This window comes from Ceratina calcarata, unplaced genomic scaffold, assembly GCF_001652005.2.
Source record: "Ceratina calcarata isolate Rehan_Ccalc_2016 unplaced genomic scaffold, ASM165200v1 scaffold110.2, whole genome shotgun sequence".
NCBI lineage: Eukaryota > Metazoa > Arthropoda > Insecta > Hymenoptera > Apidae > Ceratina > Ceratina calcarata.
This window is the reverse complement of record NW_017131915.1, coordinates 244156-259132: the sequence shown is the minus strand read 5'-3', so window position 1 is coordinate 259132 and position 14977 is coordinate 244156. Positions and strand designations below refer to the sequence as shown.

At 41.9% G+C, this 14977-nt stretch overlaps 4 protein-coding genes across 11 annotated transcripts; 3 read left to right on the top strand and 1 right to left on the bottom strand.

Annotated features, from left to right (window-relative positions):
• The first annotated feature begins 72 nt into the window (after positions 1-72).
• On the top strand, positions 73-4246 carry RanGAP (Ran GTPase activating protein). 6 transcript variants are annotated; one of them, XM_026811028.1, is made up of 7 exons: positions 343-376; positions 1455-1466; positions 1874-2008; positions 2139-2558; positions 2639-3543; positions 3622-3849; positions 3934-4246. In XM_026811028.1, exons 1-7 carry the CDS (start codon positions 358-360, stop codon positions 4168-4170), a joined length of 1956 nt encoding a protein of 651 aa, XP_026666829.1. In that variant the 5' UTR covers positions 343-357; the 3' UTR covers positions 4171-4246. The 6 variants fall into 6 exon arrangements, with proteins under 6 accessions (XP_017893369.1, XP_017893378.1, XP_017893361.1 ...); XM_026811030.1 differs by having other exon boundaries at positions 359-376; positions 1448-1466; XM_018037880.2 differs by lacking the exons at positions 343-376; positions 1455-1466 and adding an exon at positions 73-159 and having other exon boundaries at positions 1467-2008.
• LOC108633015 (protein ABHD16A) lies at positions 4158-7554 on the bottom strand. Its single transcript, XM_018037927.2, has 12 exons — positions 7463-7554; positions 7247-7406; positions 7106-7159; positions 6535-6854; positions 6236-6423; positions 6045-6162; positions 5835-5970; positions 5595-5759; positions 5345-5472; positions 5062-5261; positions 4763-4932; positions 4158-4679 (listed from the first exon to the last, which is right to left on the bottom strand). The coding sequence occupies exons 2-12, from the start codon at positions 7334-7336 to the stop codon at positions 4581-4583; spliced, it is 1668 nt and encodes a 555-aa protein (XP_017893416.1). The 5' UTR covers positions 7337-7406; positions 7463-7554; the 3' UTR covers positions 4158-4580.
• On the top strand, positions 7555-11950 carry hig (locomotion-related protein hikaru genki). 3 transcript variants are annotated; one of them, XM_018037954.2, is made up of 10 exons: positions 7555-8105; positions 8614-8699; positions 8838-9000; positions 9191-9364; positions 9492-9626; positions 9791-9934; positions 10000-10212; positions 10284-10505; positions 10648-10736; positions 10814-11950. In XM_018037954.2, exons 1-10 carry the CDS (start codon positions 7970-7972, stop codon positions 10928-10930), a joined length of 1479 nt encoding a protein of 492 aa, XP_017893443.1. In that variant the 5' UTR covers positions 7555-7969; the 3' UTR covers positions 10931-11950. The 3 variants fall into 3 exon arrangements, with proteins under 3 accessions (XP_017893443.1, XP_026666880.1, XP_026666888.1); XM_026811079.1 differs by having other exon boundaries at positions 9182-9364; XM_026811087.1 differs by lacking the exon at positions 10814-11950 and having other exon boundaries at positions 9182-9364; positions 10284-10501.
• A 108-nt stretch (positions 11951-12058) lies between these two features.
• On the top strand, positions 12059-14945 carry LOC108632883 (uncharacterized). The gene is made up of 10 exons (XM_018037738.2): positions 12059-12492; positions 12568-12770; positions 12891-12995; positions 13109-13279; positions 13405-13653; positions 13742-13887; positions 14010-14156; positions 14245-14486; positions 14579-14746; positions 14829-14945. The coding sequence occupies exons 1-10, from the start codon at positions 12390-12392 to the stop codon at positions 14930-14932; spliced, it is 1638 nt and encodes a 545-aa protein (XP_017893227.1). The 5' UTR covers positions 12059-12389; the 3' UTR covers positions 14933-14945.
• Positions 14946-14977: the final 32 nt, after the last annotated feature.

Below are 14977 nucleotides of genomic sequence, written 5' to 3'. Positions count from 1 at the left end.
CACGTCGATGTTTCGTTAAGAATAGTTTTTCGGATCGTAAAACGATCGCGCTAGGCCTAAGATCGCGACCAACGCAAACTCGACAGGAGAAACACATACACACGGGTGGTATGAATTAGTCACGGTTCGAGGATCGAACTGATAGAACTGGTATCAACTGTGAGTAGGTTCGGATCTTCATTTCATGTCCGTGAATCGTGTGTTCGTTGAGTTTGCTCCGAGAGTCTGGGTCTGGGTTGGCCGCCTGGGACTGGTCGCTGGCAATTGTTGGTACAGTCAGGTGCGGTGGTCGTCGCTGATGCACGGATGATGCGAATGAATACCAGCGTGTACGTGTGTGCGTGTGACTACTGAACTATGCAACTGGCTATCGATGGTAAGATGATAGCTGTGAGCGCGAATAACAAACGGTAATCGTAATCGACTAGATCGCAAACTATAATCACTGCAACCTGCTGCAACCTGCAACTGACTGCTGCTGACTGCTGAAACTGCCGACAGTGTCGACGCTGCCGACGGCCGACACCGATACTCGACAAGTCGACAGCAAAGATGCCAGATTGAAGACGGGAGCTACCGAGAATCAGCCCCTCCACTTGCGCACACTATCGCATCGTATCCGTGTGCTCCGAGCTCGGTTCAACTTCGGTTCAGTAGAAAAAGAAGGCGAAACATCAGTCCATCACACTTGCTCCGACTGCTTGCAGCCGACTGACGACTGTTGTACTTTAGTGCATCAGGAGCAAGAGTAATGGACTGATGTTTCGCCTTCTCTTTCTACTGAGCCGAAATTGAACCGAACTCGGAGCACACGGATACCATGCGATAGTGTGCATAAGTGGAGGGGCTGATTCTCGGTGGCTCCCGTCCTCAATCTGGCATCTTTGGTTTACAATGCCAACCGTGCCAACTGCAATTGTAATTGCGAGATTGTGAGTGCGGGCGTAACTATGGCTGTGCACAAGCATTATACAGATGAGTCGCGTATAAACCGATTTGGATTTGGTGTGTGGCGGATTGGCGGGAAATCCATCTTCCGATACCGGTCAACTTCAGCTTGCTCAACTAAATTACATTACCGATCCCTAAGGGTCAAGCTTGATGAAATTCCGGAAAGATAAAAATTTTTTTCTCAGAATTTAGAGAAGTGCTTCAAATAAAAGTTGTAGGTACACTGCTATTACCTGCAAAAAGGCCTGCCACTCTTCAGTAATCTCTCCTCGGTGATTACATGCACACACAGTAATGCACACTACTACGTGTTAGGTGCATATACTTTATCAAAGATAAATAAAGATAGATAAAGTGATAGAACAAATTGATTGAACTATATCTGTGTACACTTTAATTGTTGATGACTCACGATTTCGGTTGCTTACAATTTCAGTTGAAATTGACACAAGAGAAAATTTCTACGTAATCATACGATTATTTGTCAACGATTGAGGTTTCAGCACTGATTTCAGGTTGGTACAATTCCGTGTAGTTTTCCCGCGTTTCTATCAGCGCCAACGTCAACGTGCTTGTTCAACGGCAGCGCGTGTCGCGTGGTGCAACGTGCAACAATAGAAAATACAACGGATCGCTATTGTATTCATAATTATAATACAGTGTAGTAGCGTAGATTACAGTGTCGCGAATCGTACTATTCCTATTTATAACGTAAACTGATTGGTTCGTTTTATACTGTGCTCTTTAATTTCTAATTTACGCTTGTCAACGCAATAATCCAAATTAGGAATGGCTATAAAGTGGTTATGATACGTTAAGTCGTTATTTGCATTAAATGGGCGAGTAATCGATCCGAGCATTCGACTGTTGAGAAAGAAACATCGACGATTAACAAGAAATATAAAATTGAAAGTGTGATTAGACAACTTGAACGGGATGTCTTTGTTCGATTTGAATGAAATTGGGAATCAGTTGAGGAAGGTCGCCCAGAGCGATGATGCCGGCACCGGTGTGTCTTTCGCAAACAAATCGCTGAAGCTTGATACCGAACAAGACGGTGAGTAGTTTAATTAAAATTACTATACTACTATTTGCTATCTACCTATGATTTGTTTGGTGATGTGACGTTTTATTAGGTGACTTGATATGTACGGGTTGAAGATTTGTTTAATTTATTATTCGTTTAGCGTTGACGATCGTTGAAGCAATACGAACATGCCCAAATCTCGAGTACCTGGATTTGGAAGGAAATACATTAGGACCGCACGCTGCCAAAGCTGTGGCCAAGGCACTTAAAGACAATGGTTCCACGTTGAAACGTGCTCTATGGAAGGATATGTTTACTGGCCGTTTAAAGTCGGAAATACCTAAATCTCTCGAATATCTTGGCAATGCTCTGTGTACCGCGGGCACTCGTCTTTACGAACTTGATTTGAGTGACAACGCTTTCGGTCCTATCGGAATCCAGGGATTGGCAAATTTTCTAACATCTGATACGTGCTATTCTCTCCGTGTGTTAAGATTAAATAACAATGGACTCGGAATATGTGGTGGCGAAATGTTGGCAAAAGCATTGTCAGATTGTTACGACAACAGTTGTCGAGCAGGTAAGATACATCATTATTTCGTTGAAAGTTGAAAGATATCGAAGACTAACACACTCGTCTGGTCTGATTTCATGCTTCAGGATCTCCTCCTTTGGCATTGAAAGTATTCGTTGCTGGAAGAAACAGACTAGAGAACGATGGTGCCAAAGCTCTGGCATCAGTTTTCCAGAAATTAACCACGTTGGAAGAAGTGGTTATGCCTCAGAATGGTATATGTCACCCAGGCATAACGGCGCTTGCCAATGGGTTGTCTTCTAACCCTGGACTACGAATTTTAAATCTCAACGATAACACAGTGGGTTTTAAGGGAGCTCAAGCGATCGCCAAAGCGTTACCGAATTTCAAAAATTTGGAGCAACTTAATCTCGGCGATTGTCTACTGAAAACTAAAGGGAGCATCGCATTGACGCAAGCGTTGGGAGTTGAGGGCAATTACCCGTTACTTGCCGAACTTAATTTGAGTTTTAACGAAATCCGCTCGAGAGGCGCCATTCTCATAGCCAACGCTATGGCTGATAAGCAGCAATTGGTATCTTTACAATTGGACGGAAACGTCTTTGGCAAAACGGGTCGTGCTGCTTTGCGTGACTCCCTTCGAATGTCCGGAAGGATTGACTCGTTGGGTACGCTCGACGAAGACGAGAGCGGCAATGAAAACGAGACGGACGAAAACGAGGAGGGATTGGAAGAAAACGAAGACGAGGAACAGGAGGAGGAAGAGCTTGATGAGGAAGAGGATGAATACGAGGATGAAGACGAGGACGAGAACGATGATGTAGAACTGGGAGTGATGGAGGAAGAGGAGAGGGTGGTGGTACTGGGAGAAGAGCGAAACGACAGGAAAGGAAATAGTGGCAGAATCGCGAATGGTAATGTCACACGATCGGCCACGGTATCCGTAGTGGAATTTTTAAAATCACCAACGGGAGAAAAGTTGTTACTATTGGAAAAGAACGCCGTGGAGGAGTTTGTAAATGAAGCCAAGGTACGTTAAGATTTACGGTTTTAATACCATCACGATATACTTCATCATATCTAAGATTGATCTGCGTTTATGTTTTAGAATCTGTCAAAAAATGCCGATGCATCATCGGAATTAAGGTTCGTGGAAGAATTTACGAAAATTGTTATGAAGGTATCGGCATTCAGTACGAGCGGTTACGTCGATATCAGGACGAAGGCTAATCATCTCACAGATGCCCTGTATTTCAAGTTATGTTCCTTCGCAGTGGAAAATGATCAGACTTCGGTCTGGAATAACGCTTTACTGGTTAACTTAGGTTTAATAAAGGTATACTTTCGTTTTTCCAAAACTAAGTAATTGTAGTTTACATACTCCTGTACGCTTAATATCTTCCTTTTTTTTTCAATTAAGGCCGAAGATAAAAAAAGTGGGAAGATCGACTGGAATCTGGAAGGTTGTTTCAAAGCTTTGGAAATGGTTAGTCAAAAAGATTATTTTCTAGAAGAAACACGAAACACATTGAAATTGTTTTTGGAAAAGCCAGTTAAAACGAGTAGAACGAAAGTTGGCATAGATTCGTTTCAGGATATAAAAGATTCCCTTAAAGCTGTATTAAGTCATACACAAAGCATAAGTAATAATTATTGAACATTTTCTTGGACGCACAATAATCGTTTTATACAACATCGATACGTCGAATATAAATAAAATGAATTTTTTTTCATTTTGTATGTAAACATTTACTTTACTTTCGTAGTAAATCGGGCGTATTCGCAAGTCATCCAGCTACCGAAATGAATCGAATCGACGCGTATCAAATTCGTCTTTATATTGTAGTTAAACGTAGCGTAGCTTTCAACTTGCAACGAAATTACGACTGAAAATCACCGTACGGAATAAATACCCGATCGTCGTTCATCGTTTACCCGTTCATTAAATTAAAACTTATTAACGTGAAATGCATTGAAAGCGATTCACTCATCGTTCGTCGCGACTTTTGATCGTTCCTATTACATTGATAACAACGAGAAGGAGAAGAACTTGAAACAAATTTCGTATTATTCTGTGGTGAGGTAAGGATTCCAACCTGGTTGAAATAAATCCGGTTCTAACGACATGCAATGCGACGTTTGCTGATCCTTCATGTATTGAGTTACCTAAAATACAAGGAAAATTACGCGAATTTACGATAGAACGTTTAGTATCGATATCGATACGAACATGCGAGGCGTTTACGTACGAGAAATAATATTAATTGCTGTTTCTTATCGGAATCCCAGTCTTCCCCAAGCGCCGAGGGATATATCACGGCACCACCATTCTTTCTTACCTCAAATTCAACTAGTTTTGAACATACATTTCTATCGACTGTTACCATATCGAAACTAAAATATGGACTGTTGGGCGACGCTGAAAAAAAACACATGTCTCATGATAAAAATAATAACAAGATTGTTGTTTCCTACTTAAAAATTAAGATCGAAGCTTCGAGCTCGTCCAGAATTATCCTAATTATTGTAACCGTAACTTACTCCTCACCTATGCTATTTATGTCGTATGACAGAAATCTTTCCAATAACTTCAAATTTTTTGGAGCTCCCGTAAAAAGATGTGGATAACGTCGCATCAAAAGTTTCGTAAGCAACACGTTACCTCGGTTCCCCGATAAACGGTTAACATTGGGCGTACATACTATTTCATCTTCTGTCCTTCGTATCAACAATACCGTCCCGTTGTATCTTGAAAATAGACAAATATCGTTCATTCTCACGTACTTGTGCGATGACACGCGGCAATCGGCGATATACGTTGTACGTAGTACCTATTTAATTGTTCGGCAATATTCAAATTGAAATAGTCTCTGATAATGTTTCGTACCAAACCTTCCAGCCACGGGGGCATCGTCATGATAGCTAATGGAAGTACATCATCGAACGTCGCATCTAGTATCTACAAAATGTATTATACCCTACGTAACGCGCTATCCTTTCGTTCGGAAAGCGATTAAATGAGTTTTATACGGGTACGGACATATACGATCGATAACATTTTCCTAGCATCGATCATCTTACCAAACTCTGGATCGATGGATAGTTCATAGCGGCCCACGTTGCAGTATATCCGCCGATACTCCATCCGTAAATAATTATTCGTTCCTCAGGAAATTTTAATCGTTCGATTGCGAAACGCATCACGCAATCGACTGCATTTTCTTCTTGCGACGGATAAGGCGCACCCTTTTTAAATATTTTCCAACGTCATTACCTACATTATTAAATCTCCAAATGCATGTTTTTTAATATAATGCTTACAGTACTACTACCGAAACCTGGATGATTCCATCCTAGTATAGAATATCCTTTGCTCAACGGAGTTTGTACGATACCAATTTCGTAGAAGCCAAAATTTCCTTCACACGTGATAACCAATGTATTACCATTGCGCAATCTACAAAGTTCATATTTACGTAGAGATCAACGTTGAGATAAAACGTTTGAATTGGATAGAGAGAAATAATGTACCTTTGACGTTGATCTATGAACATAGCATCGATTTCGTTATTATCCACGGTTAACAATTTATATCTTTCCCCATTGTACTTGAGCTTTTTCTGTATTCTGCCTTGCAAAAGAGTAGAACCTGTATACACAACGAAGACGATCGTGGATCGACGAATAGTAATGGACGATAATTATACTATTAGTTAACTTACGCAGTAACGCCCAATTAAGAACGAACACGCTTCCAGGATATATCATCTTGATAGCAAAGGTATGAGCTACGATGTAGGATAAAAATTTACAAGGTAACGCAAACATAAACTCTTTACCAGCCAGTCTTTTTACGCGACCACTGGATTGACTAATCGTCTCTAATGTTAATCTTTCTCTGGTCGTATCCCTATCGACACAAATGCAAATGTAAATTGCAAAAAAATAAGTACTTCCAGCTTACTTATTTCTAACATTTTGCATCGAACGGATTACTCGATAAAGTAAACGACAAATTTACCTTTCCACTTCGCTCTGATTCGCGTTGAAATCGACGGGTTTTGCCCAGAATTCAAAGTGGTATTTTTCGAGTTCTTGCCTCGTTTCTGCGTCATAACGAGCGTTTGCTTCGGTCAGCGTAGTCAAGAATTTCACGTAGACCGGATTAGTAGCTCTCGAGTAACCACGTGCAGCGAACGACATCACGAAAACTGCACTGATGCGCGCTATTAGATTGCTCAGAGAACCAACATTCTCCGTTACGTACGTGTAAGTTTGGTGATAGAAGAGGATAGCCACCAACGGAATCGTATACGGACTTATGGACCAAATTGCTGCAAACTGAATTTTATTCTTATTGGAACCGATTTTTCTATTTACTAGAAGTCTATCTGTGTATGATCAGAAAGAAACGATTCAACGGTAGATTGACTCTCAATAGGAAAAACGTAAAAACTGTAATCGCGTAATCGCTTATTAGAAAATTAGAATTCGTCAACGTCATTGTACACATCATCTCGATCAGAGTTCGAATATGGTACAAAAGTTCCTGGCAAGACGGCACAATTTTCATTTGCGCCACGTTTACTTACACAAATTACGATTTGATCACTTAATCGTTCCAAGATGTTAGCTTCGTACGGTTTCTGAAATAAATTCATTTATTCGTATAACCTCTCTTCTCCTGTATACTAGCGTAGCGGAAACATTTCGTAGTATTAATCAATACGTACAGCTATCAGGTGACCATTTTGCAGTACTTCGTAAGCGTTAAAGAGCCGAGGGCCAAAATTGCATCTCCAAAGTGTGAGAATGAAAGACATTTCTCATTTGTTTCAAGTTTCGAGTTTTAACCGTTTTGACTGCTCCGAACGCTCCCGCTCCGGAACCGTACTGCGAATTCGCGTTTTCAAATATCTAACCTAACAACACTAACATTACGTACTTACTTATTGTATGGATGTGCGTGTGTGCGGTGCGGTTTAAAGAAAGGGTCTGTCATCTATCCATCTTTCTTCTACTGTAGTTGAGTGGGAGTTGAAATCGTGCAGTGGCAGTAGTAGTAGTAGTACTGACAGTGCGTAGTGCGTGATCTGCGTGACTGCGTGCAGTATGTGTCGGCTGCGGTTGCAGACGCTAATGATGAAATTAGTATCAACGTCGGTTCTCACATTGATCATCATCCCTTGCGTATCGTACATGTATTCTTCCGATCGGTTTGCGACTTTTTTCGATACGAGTATGTGAGTATCACACACGTGCATGGAGTGCATACGCAAACGTATACGCTATCGGTGAACAAACTATCGTGAATGTGTATGCATCCACTTGCGGTTTACCGTGCGTTTACTCGGAATCGTTCCTTACTCCGTTCTCGAGTTACCGAGTTTTCGCTAGCTGACTCGACTAGGATCGACTCTGTATGCTGATATGCAAACTCGGATTGAACGAAAAGCATGTCGATCGAGAAGAAGGAAAGAGGGAAATTCTGCGAAAGTGTACCACCTAACATTATGAAATTAGCCGCAACATTCTACGCGCTATTACTCGGTTTATCAACAATAATTACATTTTCCGATGCGAAAGAAATAGGTGCGTTTCTTTTATCTAAATATTCGTATATTGCATGTGCATGAGTTTAGCTGTTCCATTGAATGACGACGACGACGACGACGAAGACTATAAGAATTGTTGATTGTTGACTACGAGACAACTAATGGGCATCGACTAGTGATCGGAAAAAGTCTCTTTCAAAATCGCAGCATCTCTAACGATAAGGATCGCTCGTTTCAAATTTTAATTGCCCGCATGATTTTCGAAATCGTCCGGTTGGTATTTTATTTAGAATTTTGAGACTGCTATTGAACCACGTCCAGTGAAACTAAGTTGAGCATGCGCCATCGACAAACGCACATGCGTAAGTTGTCTGCCGTGTGCCGTCGCGCCGTGTACGCGACAACAATGAACACGTGCTCTATGCTCTGTGTTTGAATACCAGACGAATTAAAACCGAAAACGATCGGAATCACGAATGTACATAATTCTGAACCGGACGGCACGTATACACGTATATGAGAGTAATCGTGACGTCTGTTTGTAGGCCAAGCCATTGGATTTCAAAAGGGTTGCGAACTCGCGGGTCTTCATCCACTCTTGATCGTTACGTACAAGAATATCACGATATCCGTAAGTTACGTGCAACGAACATCGTTTATAAATTGTCGAGAAATCTTGTCGATTGATACTACGTACAGCGTATCATCGACGAAACGATACAATGACCACAACATCTACTTACTGTAAAACTGACGTATTTGTCGCTAGGTAAATAAGATCACTGTACCTCATGGGGAACGCGTAACGATACGATGCAGAGAACTTGGCAAATACAAACTAGTTGGCGATTCTCAGTTGCATTGCCGTAACGCCAGTTGGAACGGCAAACTACCATCTTGCATTCCGACGACCGCTATCTCCAACTACACCGGTGAGCGTACCAAAATGTATACGTTTCTTCTAATTCCTGGTAGGATATGGCATTTCGAGTGAGCGACGTAGATTGATCTTGTCCCTTCCACTCCATTCGCCGCAGCATGTATTGAATATACAACTATTAATCGTTACTCGGTCCTGTTTCGTAATTGGTCTCCTCTCATTGATTGTTTGAGGAGAAACAGAGGCTGTACCACCGACGATCGTGTTTGGATTACCGGCAGGTTCGGCTGCTATTGAACCATCCGGTGCTCTCGCCGTTTTCCCCGGAAGCATTCTTCACTTGGAATGTTTGTTTGCCAGGAAACTCGGTAATCCAGAATGGACTTGGACTTCGACATTTCGTCAATATTTGACCGGTAATAAGACTGTTTATCGTTATTGCGTTTCCTATCTATGCGATGCATAGATGGTCGATATATGGCCCCGATGGTAGACCCGTATGCGCGTACGTCATCGTGATTGACGCTATTTGACGAAATTTAGGGTGGGCGATCGCTGCCCGCGAAAGAGACTGGAAGTATCGGCTATCGATATATTACGCAAAAGCACAAGATTCAGGAGTATACACGTGCTCAACACCCCGCGGCTTGTCGAACTCTATACGCGTTCATGTCGTCGGTAAGTGTTTTCGCGTTTTTAACGTTACTACCGTTTCCTTATTTACTATATAAGTACGACGTATATTATACGTATACTTATACGCATCATTAATTCGTGGAAACTGTATCAGATGTTTGTAATTAATTTGGGACGATGCATTGGTGGCATTGTCCGATTCACAGATGTTCAGTGTCCCATCTTGAAATTACCCGAACCACCGTTGGTCGGTAAAATCGAGGGTGCGCGTATGGGTCACAACGCGGTGTTCGAATGTCCTGTCGGATACAAACTGGAAGGCGCAGCGGGCATCACGTGCCAATACAATGGTGAGTAGGACCTAATCGCGGTCAGACGAAAGAAAAGAAGAAAGTTGAAAAGAAACGTGTTGCAGGTAAATGGTCCGGTGACGTACCACGGTGCGACACGATCCAGTGTCCGCAGATGGATACGGCCGATGACGCGTGGTTACAGCTGATCGAATACAACAATACGTATGGCAGTAAAGCGGTGTTCGCGTGCATGTGGGGCCATAAATTGGTAGGTTCACAGAGTTTGGAGTGCCAAGGAGACGGTTCGTGGAGCGGCGGTATACCTGAATGTATCGGTAGGCGTTACGATTTATCATTACTATTATTTTTACTCGTGACACGCGTCCGCGTAATGATCCATTTTCAGAAATCACTTGTCCGATTCCACTGGCGCCGAAGAGTGGACGTATCGTGGAACGATCGAATCGATCCAACAATAACAAATCGATGGGAAGGAAACAATCACGGGTCCGCGTCTACAAAGTTGGCGCGCTCGTCAGGTTCGCTTGTTTGCCTGGTCATCAACTGCTAGGCGAGGCCTCTATAATATGTACAGAGAATGGAACGTGGTCTCATCCAACTCCGGTTTGTAAGTTTTCTTACTCCACTTACCACTTGGACGCGTTTACACATTCGTATATGTAAATGAATCTATTAACCGTTTATCGTTTATCGTTTCACGTCTGACGTTATGACGACGTAATCGACGGTGTTGATTTTTGTTGACGCAGGTAAAGTGAGATGTCCTTATCCGGGCGATCCACCTCATGGACAAATCGCACCTCTTAAATTTTGGTACAAACCGGGCGATAATATACAGGTACACAGTCGAAAACTGACATAGTTCATTGGTTGGTTTCTACACGTTGTACATATCGCGTTCACGTTATTTTCCAGGTAACTTGTTCGCCAGGATATGTAACTCCTTTGGAACCGGTAAGGAAACCTACTTGCCGAGAAAACGGGATATGGAGCGCACCTCCGCCACCTTGCAGGTCGTATAAAGACGTTTAAACGTTAATAGTACCCGATTACATCTCGAAGACGCGAGATGATTGTTCGCGCTTTTTTGCTCGCAAAATACGTCAAATCATACATATCAACAAAGCTGATCGTCGGTCACTGCGTTTCCGTAGTTATTTGAGACTATCGTCGATCACTCGACGCGAATGGTTACCTCGCGATCTCGCGTTCCCTCGGCGGCTAGTATTATTAGTCACTTCTTGATCTTCGTTTGGAACGCGTTTATGCGCGATGCTTATCGTTAACGTTTATCTTTTCAACACACTTGTTCGCGTTACATGATTATAATTATAAATAATCGATCGCCTCATTGAGCTTTGTCTGATAGCTTTTATCAGATAATAAAGAGAGAAATTAACGGACCGTATCTCGCTCAATCGAGAACTTTCGTCCGATCTTAGTTTTTGCATTCCAATAACGATGAACGTCGTCGACTCGTGTTCGCACTTTTCATTTCCTGGTTCCACTACCATATCGTCGCATACGTGCCACCGATCTCTACGCGTATGTAGGACGCGTTTCATTCAAATTCGTTAGCATAGTACATAGTTTCGCGATGTGAAGAGAAGAAGAAAAGAAACAACGTTTGTATTTCGGTTACAAAGTTGATTCGAATGAGCTTAGGATAAATAATGAAGGTTTAGAAAAACAGAATAGGATAGAATTATAGGAAAAAGGAATAAACGAAGAAATAGAAGGAGCCGATGTATGTATAATGTATGAGGTATAATGTATATCGTGTGTAGGTCCGGAATTCGTCCGTCGATTTAGCCTGTGCTACTGCATCTCGCATCGACGAATGCTAGATGAGATGACAGAGGCTGAATCTTCGGGATCGATCATCGATCGATATAATTACACACGCATAATTCTAACGTTCTAGTCTATAGAGAGATAGTCTACAGAAAGAAATCTAGAATCTTTCAGATTTTTCGCTGGTACGCGCGCGGATCACGTATATACATCTTTGTACGTACATATGTAAAATAAAGTTGCACGTTATTCTCTAAACTGTAAAGTTTCTTTTTATTTCGCATACAATAACTTACCTCAAACGTATGCGTGTAATAGCCGGAACTGGAGAGATTGTGTGATAACCGGATCGCATCGGACAAGTATTGGTTGGCGATTCGGTAGAAATGGTAGAAACTGGCACTGGCAACTCGAAACTGTCGAATCGCGTATCGTAAATCGTCGTCATACGTCATACCTCGTACTTAACTTCGCGACGATCTATTGCCGATGTCAACGAATCAGAATTCAATTCATTGTTCGCGAAGCTATATTAACGAAATTGTTGTCAAGAAATTTTACAAGGAATGTGTTAACGACGGACCATATGTAAAACGCGGGTACTCGTCTCTCACATTGATCGATCAAAAAGCTAGTTTAGGTGCGTACGGGTTACGGCTACGGAGAGTTCCGAAGGGTAAAAGATCCGCCGACTGCAATGTTATCCTACAAACGGATCGACACTATTCGCAGAGTAAAGGATGGGAGATGGTCTACGAAAGATAAATTGGAACAGTATCGGGGAGTCCTTAAATTACATGGTGAGTGTCGTGCTCGGAGTGCTGGCTACCGCCGTAGTAAGTAAGTACGATCGCTATTACGTTATTTTAAAACAGTGCGCGAAAAAAGGATACGGTCGCAAGATGCAGCAAAATTGAAGAACAGAGTGTCGTGGCAATTGGGTTTGTATAAACAAGACGTGAAAAAATATCAAAAAATCGTAAACGAGATAACGAAAACGACTCCAAAAGGTCAATTATACGGTCTATTACAAACACGTAAAGATTTGCGATTGCGATGCCAAGGCCGAGAGACGAGGGTAAGTATAAGTTGTATGCGTGTACCCTGTATACATCGATGAATACTCCCATAATAGTACATAATATTTTGTACGCTATTTAATCGTGGATCCTGCACGTACGTTTTCTTGATTGTATAGCACGTTTACGATTCTATTTACGAGGAGAATCATCAAAAACGCCGTCAACTGGATAAGCTGCGTTATGAGAAAAAGAGAAAGATGAAACGGTGTTTCGAACTACAAGTAAATAATCAGTCGTCGCGATATAAGCAAAAATGGTGAAATGCGATAGGTACAAACTATAGTAACTATCTATTATAATACGTGTATGTAATCGTATATAATACGCGATAAAGATAGAGCACGTGGAACTTTGCAATATATACGAGGAAGAAAAAGATGCACCATGGTCGCAGGATCGGCAGCAGCAACAATTGGTATCGCGGTATCAAAAGTCTATCGCGAAACAAAACGCGGCGAAGGCGATAAATTTGACATATACCTATATGCTTGAAATTTTAAAGAAGGTAGGTGTAATGTATGTACTTAGTTATATAAATATGCAGGCATCGTCGAGACTGATCCCGACCCCGCGATTTATAACTACAAGTCAGTTGCTGCACTAAATGATGAAAACGCATACTATCCATAGGACGCTATACATCACGAAACTCTGTTGGACGCGTTGAAGGAAGATCGCCGAAATCAATGCGAAGTGATACTTCGAACGACGATAATGGGTCAACTCGTTGCTGAGGAGTCGGATGATATAGAATCCAAGTACAAACGCGCTACTCGGCACGTTTGGCATAATATGAAGGAACGAGAACGCATGCTGACATTCGTGCGCGGTCAAGTCGAAGATTTGTGGTCGTTCGCCCAATCGTTGATACAAACGGAGGTAAAAAAAAAGAACGACGTGAAAAGTGATGAGTACAACTTCCGTTTCGAGTACGATTCGTGATGAAAAATAATACAAATTATTGTAGAGCGAAGCGATATTGACCACGGAAATCACGCGCGTTAGCAATGTATCGAACGAAGTATTGGAAAAGCAGATAATATCTTTGGAACGAATATTCGAAAAAATTAAAGATTCGTTGCTCGTACGTTCTTATCAAGAGTTGCTTACAAGGTACCTCGTTCCCTTCTGGTTTGTTTTATTTGTACGTATATCGTACGAATCATGTACGTAATGCGTGTTTCGCGATTTTTTTTTTCACAATCATCGGTTTAATGTATCCCAACGCTCGTCAGATTAGAAGAACAGATGAAACAACGAACAAGATTACTGGAACAATTTGAACGCAACGTTAAGGAGCGAGACTCTTTATTGACTAAAAAGAATGAAGCATTGAGCACGCTTTCAAATTTTGGTCATTCCCTTATAGCCAGTGCCGAAGAGTAAGCAGAACATTTTTGTCTCTTGCTTCGCCGAATAAACGATTTTACTGCTTACTATATTCACTCGTTCGTACTGACTTTCGTTCAGATACAACGCGGACAGAAATATTTTGCTAGAACAAATAGCGGTGCAAAAGAAACGTGAACTCGATCGTAAGAACTCTAAGAAAGAACGCGGTGAATTGTTGATGGAGATTAGAGCGGCGCTACAAAACATGGTGGCGATGCTCGTTTGTGTTAAAAGAGGTAATAGAATACCAACGAAGAAGACTATGGGCGATGCCGAAGAACGTTACGACGTACCGATGATAGAAAAGATGGAAACAGAAGGTTGCGTAAAAAATGTTAATTAGAAAGGAGCTCAAGCTCGAGCGTCTTCAACATATTTTCATATGTTTCCATAAATTCTTCTCCTTTCTCAGGTTTAGCGTTATTGTCGACCGTTAGTCGCAAAGTAGGAGCGTTGTTCGGAATGAGCAATTTCGAATTCGACAAAGACAGAGAAGAAAGAGCGAGGGACATGTATCAAACTTACGTTTCGAATTATCGTTCGAAACAAAAGTTCGATGATGCTGGTTTGGAACCGACCGGTGAGCATTCTTCGATCAATTTTAAAATCTTACTATCGTACTCGACGTGGCTAGTTACTCCACGACTCGGTAATCGTTCCAGGTCTCATCATGGAACATCAAGCGATTGATTCTTCGGTGCCGACGCGGGCGGATATTAAATTGAGAAGCAAACAAGCTGTGGAAGCCTATTTGAGATTAGCGTGACGCGCACATGGATTTCTTTCGTCTCGTCTTTCATGACGAGTCGAT